General features: G+C 40.8%; 1 protein-coding gene across 2 annotated transcripts; it reads left to right on the plus strand.

Moving 5' to 3' along the window:
- Window positions 1-2,164: 2,164 nt before the first annotated feature.
- Window positions 2,165-4,954, plus strand: sp7 (Sp7 transcription factor). 2 transcript variants are annotated; one of them, XM_085407547.1, is made up of 2 exons: window positions 2,165-2,291; window positions 3,496-4,954. In XM_085407547.1, the coding sequence occupies exons 1-2, from the start codon at window positions 2,256-2,258 to the stop codon at window positions 4,843-4,845; spliced, it is 1,386 nt and encodes a 461-aa protein (XP_085263673.1). In that variant the 5' UTR covers window positions 2,165-2,255; the 3' UTR covers window positions 4,846-4,954. The 2 variants fall into 2 exon arrangements, with proteins under 2 accessions (XP_085263673.1, XP_085263674.1); XM_085407548.1 differs by having other exon boundaries at window positions 2,191-2,276.
- Window positions 4,955-7,795: the final 2,841 nt, after the last annotated feature.

The raw sequence follows: 7,795 nt of genomic DNA on the forward strand, positions 1-7,795 counted from the left end.
GTCAAATGAGAGGGGAGAGAAATACCCCTGAAAGTGTCAAAAGACCGCCACGTAGAACACATCTGAGGATTTAGATAGATAGATAGATAGATAGATAGATAGATAGATAGATAGATAGATAGATAGATAGATAGATAGATAGATAGATAGATAGATAGATAGATAGATAGATAGATAGATAGATAGATAGATAGATAGATAGATAGATAGATAGATATTTCATCATTTTGCCCTCAGTTCATAGTGGGCTCTGTAAGTTTATATGACTGCGAACACAGTCTTGTAGGAGTGTGTGACAGTGTGAACTATCGCATGTTGTGGCCTTTGTTCTTCCACTCACACTCCTTCTGGAATAAGAAAATAAAGCGATGAAGGTCAGTTGGAGAGCAGACTGCCAAATATAGCCGCTGTGTTCATGTGAGGGCCAGACTCTCCAGAACGACAAGCCCAGCTCTGACCATGCCCTGTAATTGAGGAGAAAATAAGGACAGAAATTATATGTTTATTTTTGACAACAATTTTAATCTTCTGTGCTCTCCTTCAGAAAACGAGACGCCCACAAAAAGGCACTGAGATTCTGTCTTACTCGAGACTCAGAGTTGAGTTTTTGACTTTTTTAACCAGTGAACAAAATCTGTCAAATGAACATGGCCTGTCGTGTAGGGAAGCCTCAGTAGAAGAAATTTAAATTCAATCAAAACTAAGCTACTACTGACATGTATATTTATTCCCCATTTATAACACAGTTATTGTACTGTAAACACCGCAAATATCATTACTTTAACCTTCATTTAGGCCTGCTTAGACCCACAGATTCCACTCTATTTAAATCCTAATGTTTTTATAATAATAATCTGTAAAAAGCCCTTCATTCACTCTTGGGCTCATGTTATGATCCATAAATGTACAGTTTTGTACAGTTTTTAATTTATGCTCAATTTTCCTTAATTTAACACATTTACATAATGTGTATGAATTTTTATCTTTATATTGTTATGCAATGAAAAGAATCAGCTGAAGAGTTGAGTCTGGCAGGTTTGTGATAATATAATAATTTGGATATAATGGAAACCAATAGAATTAACCTCTTAACAAATAGTAATTTATAGTTTATGTTTTGTGAATCTAAATGGAGTCTAATATGCAAAGAGACTGCTCCAGTCAGTGTAAAAGCAGTTTGGGAGCAAACTTGTTTTAAGCTGGCACACTTAAAACAACTTGAAAAATTTATCCAACAGCCCATTTTTTAACTAACAGTTTTCCTCTGTTAACATAATATTTGAAATACATTTTTTAGGCAAGACATATTTCTTACATATTTCTGGATTTTCCACTTTTTTCTTAATCTTAATCTTTTATTTCTTCCCCTGTTTCCCACTTTAAGGAAACAGTCTTCTTCTTTTTGGTCTTTTTTTTTTTTAAACTAAGCGTTTTAATTCATTTTATTTGATGTGATAATCTTTTCTTTATTTTATTTAATGACTGGATCCTTTTCTTCTTCGCATGCCTCTGTAGTTTAACCTCTTTAACCATCACAGTTAATGTCTGAAAAGGCAGTTAAATGCGTTTAAGAATATTGGAAACAGAGAGAGGGTTGAAACCAGAATAATAAAATCTCTGATAGAAACCACAGACTCGGTCAACTCATTTTTTTTTCTTCTTTTTAAATTTATGTGGCAGAGGCTACACGTTCTTTTGTTATTTTGCTCTCTCGGAGAAGAAGCAGAAGAGAAAGCTTAAGTCGTTTCGCACTTTTTATTTGCAGTTTTGCAGTTTAGTGTCTAACACAGCCAGCTTATAACTGAGGGCGTGCGTGAGCGTCTCTATAGACGAGTCCATCCAGATAATTCTCTGAGGGGATGTCAAATGTAGTCGTTTCCTTCAGACTCCACTGGACTAATCCCAGTGGAAAAAATAATGCCAGTGAAATTGAAATAATGTCCACACTGTGATTGATGACTAACCCATTCATGCATTTATATTGAAAAAAAAAAAAAAAGATTCGACACTCTCGTTTGGGGAGGTGGGATGTCCTGATTTTAGCCACCAATCTCCGTCCATTTTCCCTCGGCTCTGGGTTTTTATTGCTTCTTAGCGAGTCTTCAAAGAGCCCATAGCCTATAATTAGGGGGCGGGACCCGAGTGCCTCAAAACACTTCCCCGCGTTAGAGCCCAACTTCTTCCAAACTGTCCCGGGACTCTGAGCTGCGCTGCTCCCACTCCCCTCAGCTTCCTAAGGATTTTGTTTCTCAGGGATGGCCGCATCTATTCTGGAGGTAGGGAATGTAATTGTAAGTAGCTTTTCATTTTTCTCCTTCTTCTTAATACAAACTTTTGATGGTGGAATATTTATAAGAAAGTCGTGCAGTTACTAAGGAAGAAACTTCCAGTAGTTTCAGGTCGTCTCATAGGTTATTATACATAGTGAGAGAGAAAAAAATAAGAGTGATAAAAGAGATTTAAATATACTAAAGGCTAAGCTGCTGAAAGTGCCTTGAAATATTTCTATTCACACCGAGCCTATATTTGCACAAATTTGGCGTTTCCTTAAGATGTGATTGCTCTTTATCTGGGAACTGTCAGAGGTGCAAGACATGAAGATAACAGGTCCTGTAAGGGCAGCAGGCTAGTTCATCTTAAAGGATGTCACGACTTTTTATTACTTACAAAACAGAGGAAAATCTGCATGAAGAAGGGAGTTCAACCAGAGTGTGTTGTGAGAGAAAGTGAATGAACTGAGAGTGAGTCAGATTTATATCTAAAAGTTAGCAGAATATTTGATTTTTAACCACGAATATTAAAAGTTACATGCTGTAGTTACAGATGTGTCACAGCTGGTTTGATAGTTGACACCTCAGCGCACAGTTTAAACAGAAATACAGGAATATAAGCTGATGTTTTATTAGTTATATCCATGTGTAAACTGTGCATCCAGCAGAAAGTCTCTGAAATGTTCTGCTGTAGCGTTAGGTACTTGCCACGTGGGAACCTAACATAAATCAAATTAAATTCTTGTGACATGTTTGAGTCAAATATATAATCTGATGTAATCGGTTCAGTTCAAAAATGGCACATTTTTTGCTTTGTAGATAATAAGATCACGACCGAGAACAATAGCTCGTTGCCATGATGGCAGTTAGATGACCTGGTACATATTTAAATCGTCTGTATGAGGAGAACTGTAAATTCAGGTGGATTTTTGTATTTTTCAAGCAAACATAAATGTTAAATTAATTTAAGCTGGTCGAAAGCAGTTTGGACAAAACTAAAAGTGAGGGAGTTCCTCCTTTGCTGAGCACAGCTGAAACTTTACAAACACAAACATCCACTGCTTAAAATTGCCGTGACCACTTAGAAAACAGAGAGAGGAGGAAAAGCCAGCGGTGGTTGTCACACATACGTTTTTTATTAGAGTTGACACTGACAGAAGCGGCAGCAGCAAGCAGCCATTTCCTGCAGAAAGTCTAATTTTCTCCCGTGTCTCCTCCTCCCCAGGAAGACGCACGCTATGGCTCCAGTCCTCTGGCTATGTTAACAGCTACCTGCAACAAGTTTGGCAGCACCAGCCCTGTCAGGGATTCAGCTACACCCGGTAAGACTGCCAGCACCTCTCCAGTAAAGAAGCCCTACAACATGACCTCTGACCTTCAGACAGCCAAGAACGGGCGGACCACAGACAGCAGTGGCCTGGCAGACTCCTACACTGGCTCCTTCACTTCAGCTGGAGGAGGAGGAGGTGGCGGGCTGCTTACACCCACTGGAAGTCCCCCTCCTTCAGCCGGAGGCTACACTACAGAATATAACCCTTTCTCTCACTCCTTCCAGACTTCGGTCTCACAGGACCCGTCTCTTTTAGTGTCCAAGGCCCATGCTACAGCCGATTGTCTCACCAGTGTGTATACTTCGCTGGATATGACACACCCCTATGGCTCGTGGTATAAGGCTGGTATCCACCCTGGCATAACTGCTGCTCCAGCTAATGCTACATCTTCCTGGTGGGATGTCCATCCCAACTCCAACTGGCTGTCAGCAACCCAGCCCCAAGCAGATGGAGGTCTGCAGGCCTCCCTGCAGCCTGTGGCACCACAGGCATCCCTTAGCCCACAGCTGCCCAGTTACAGCACCGATTTTACACCACTTAACCCAGCTCCTTACCCCTCCGTGGGACTGGGCTCCTCCTCACATCTCCTCCAACCTTCCCAGCACATGCTGCCCCAGGACATGTACAAGCCCAAACCTGTGCCAAGTGCAGGGCTAATTGAGAATCCCATGGGCCTAAAGCCTGCTAGGGGATCAGGGGGCTACAGCGGAGGGGCTACACCCACCCGGTCTTCATGCGACTGCCCCAACTGCCAGGAGCTGGAGAGGCTGGGAGCCTCTGCTGCATCCCTGAGGAAGAAACCAGTGCACAGCTGCCACATCCCGGGCTGTGGGAAAGTCTACGGCAAGGCCTCCCACCTGAAAGCCCACCTGCGCTGGCACACCGGCGAACGGCCCTTTGTTTGCAACTGGCTGTTCTGCGGGAAACGTTTCACCCGCTCTGATGAACTGGAGAGGCATGTGCGCACCCACACGCGGGAGAAGAAGTTCACCTGTCTACTGTGCAACAAGCGTTTCACACGCAGCGACCACCTCTCAAAGCATCAGAAGACCCACGCAGATTCTGCAATGCAGGGCAAAGCTGTAGCTGTGGAGGGAGACGCAGATTCTCGGAGCGAAGAGACCACAGAGCTCAACTCCAGCGCTGTACCTACCAATCCTGTCGCTGACCAAATCACCAACGGAGATGAGAAGACTGGCACGCCTAACGGGGTGGAGAACAGCAGTGGATTGTTGGAGATCTGACTTGATGAAGTCTTGAAATTTTAGAGGTGTTTTCTTTTCTTCTTTTTGTTTTTTTTTAAATAGGAAAAAAACTCACCTTACAAACACAAAACTGTATTTTATTTCAAGACATACAAAGGAGACAGTGTTTGAAAAGACTTGATATGATACAGGACTGATAAAGGTAGAAATCACTTCTGGACCACACACACACACAAGCATAAATATGACCAAGCCTGCAAACATATAGCGATCCTCAAATGTATGCAGACACACATGCACAAATATGAGCGACCGAGACATAAATGAACACAATATGCACATGTGAACAGGAATAACTATGAGCAAATGTGCAAACATCCATAATGCATGCATGCAGGGGGATACACAAAAGTACGTCTGCTCGGAAACACATACAAGTAAACATGCTCGTGCACAAATTTTGTAGCCTACACACATTTTCTGCCTTTCAAATGAGACAAACCACTGGGGAAATTTAATCTGCAAAAGCAGAAGGAAAAGAGCTCTGAAGCCGCAAAAGGAAAGTAGTTTTAAAACGAGACTTATGGTCAGGATGATGGAGTCGATGAAGCATTGCATGCCTAGAGAAAAATCTGATTTACAGCTGTACTTTGATACTTATTCATTATTCTTGAAACAATCAATGGACAATCTACACTTACAGCTTTTTGTTGCCAAAGACACTCTGTTGTACAAGGTACTGCATTTCACCTTTGTTTGCTGTTTGCTTCTTACCATGTCTAATTTAATTTCATATTTACTTTAATAATCTAATTTATGTCTTAAATTATACACATGAAAGATTATCTTGCACCTGCAGGAAATACCTGAAGAAAAAAAAGAATGCAAGATGGTTGAAGCCGGCCAAAAAGAAAATGAAATACATTAAATTAAGACTGTTTTTTTCTTATTTATTAGCTATAAGGAAGAGTTTGGGGGTTGTTTTAAAAGTTTTATTTATAAACCTTGAAGTTAAATGTGCGTGTAAACTAATTCTTATATAATCTTTTAATTGTGAAGTCTTCCATACCTGGCAAAATAATGATCAATAAGGGCTTTCTTCCTTGTTTGTGCATACTATATATTGACAACAGTATATAGATATGTATATAGGTGTGTTATTTTTTTATGCATTTTCTATGTTTTGTATAACTTTCCACAAGAAATGATGTCTAGAACGCTTTGGTTACAACAACAAAGAACGTAAAGTAAAAGCTTAATTTTTTTTGGTTATTAATTTTGTTATTTAGGCAGAACTGAAGTCCTGGTGTTTGCTGACTTGTTGTGAAATGAGTGTAAAAGATACTGTAAATAGCGATGAAGCATGGTACACATGTTGTAAGGTTTATGGTGTGGAATAATGACAATTTTGGTGCTTTTAAGAGTAAAAAAAAATTTGAAAGAGAATTTTTTTGTGTTGTTCCTACACAAAATCCTTCAGAGAGGAAGCTTTAACATGAAGACAGAAATAATGAGAAGCAATTCTTCCATGAGCCTTCACTTTATCATTTTATCACACTTTATCCCCTTCTCTCGCCTCACTTCACATCATTCTTTTCATATCTTACTGTATTTCCACCTCAGCCTGGCTAACCAAATACTTTCATTATCTTTTGCAGCACAAACAAAGCTGTTCACTGAATTGGAGTCTTAACTCCACACAATGACCCCCTTTCAGAGATCCACTGTAGTTACACTCAAGACAATTACTCCACTCTCCAGCTCGAGAGGGGTAATTACTGAGAGCGATGCTCCAGGAGAGTCAGGAGAGAGAAGAAGAGGGGATTAGGACAGGGGAGCTGTGGTTGTATTGTTTATCCAGGGAGGCGGTCAAACAAAGAACCCCAATTAAGGAAGGATGCGGGACGAAAGACACGATGTGGAGATACAGACGCTGAGAAGAGGCCGAGCCGATCCCCCAAGCATCTTTTAAAACGCCTCTCTTTTTCTCTGCCACTTTTCCTGGGTTTGAGGAAGAGTTAAAGTCCCAACAAGTGGCACTTGTTTGTCCTTCTCACCACTTTCTTGTCAGGTTACTCAGGCTTTTCCAGACTAATAAAAATACTTTAGGAGGGCGGATTTCCCGCTGTGTTTTAAAAGAGAGATAGCCTCAGGATAGACCAAATGAGGCCCCAGATATGTGCACCAGTAGCAGTGCCAGACAACAATGATTTAAGGAGCTAATCTTTATCATAATTAAGCATATTTCCAACAAGATATAGCAAGGCAGGCAAGCACACATGACAAATTTAGAGATATGGTCAAGTTTCATGGAAAATCTCAATTCGTAAACAATTACAATACATTAAACTAGAACAGGAAACAAAACACTGGCTTCATAAAAGTAAAGACTTTCATGACAGAAGTGAAGAGGAGACCTGCGCTGTTTGAACCCCCCTGAATCTACTGACTCTACTATTGTAACATTTACACTTCCCAGGCTGCATGGTTCCAATTTAGGGCTTCTAATGAGCTGTAGTTGAGGTCAATTTATATAAAACGTCCCGGGGCCGACTCTGTCATCAAGGGCCGACATGTTTATGGTGGTCTGAAGTGGGCACACGGTCGAGTCCACAACATAAAAGGCAAACATGGGGAATGAGGTATGGGTAGGGTGTGTCAGGCCAGCGAGAGAGGGTGGGGGGGTTAAGAAGACGGTCAGTGGCTTTTAAAACCTCTGCTACTACTGGTATTTTCTGCCTTTTTAAAATACACTGCCTTTGCAGTGGTGGTGGTATACTGTAGCCTTAACTTTATTTTTACTTCTTTTATTTAGAAAGCCAGGAAACATTAAGTGTTTCTTCAAGTAACAGCGTAAAAAGAAAATATACATGCAGTGACACATAGAGGCAAAAAGCAGAAGCTGGGACAATCTGTTCCATATGGTTTGCCCACAAGTGCCCATTTGCTCCATTTACAAAATCAAAAGCAGACTTAATAAGACTAAAAA

The sequence above is a fragment of the Rhamphochromis longiceps genome, linkage group LG5 (assembly GCF_057381845.1).
Source record: "Rhamphochromis longiceps isolate RC_006_pf linkage group LG5, R_longiceps_female_GT1.1, whole genome shotgun sequence".
Classification (NCBI taxonomy): Eukaryota; Metazoa; Chordata; class Actinopteri; order Cichliformes; family Cichlidae; genus Rhamphochromis; species Rhamphochromis longiceps.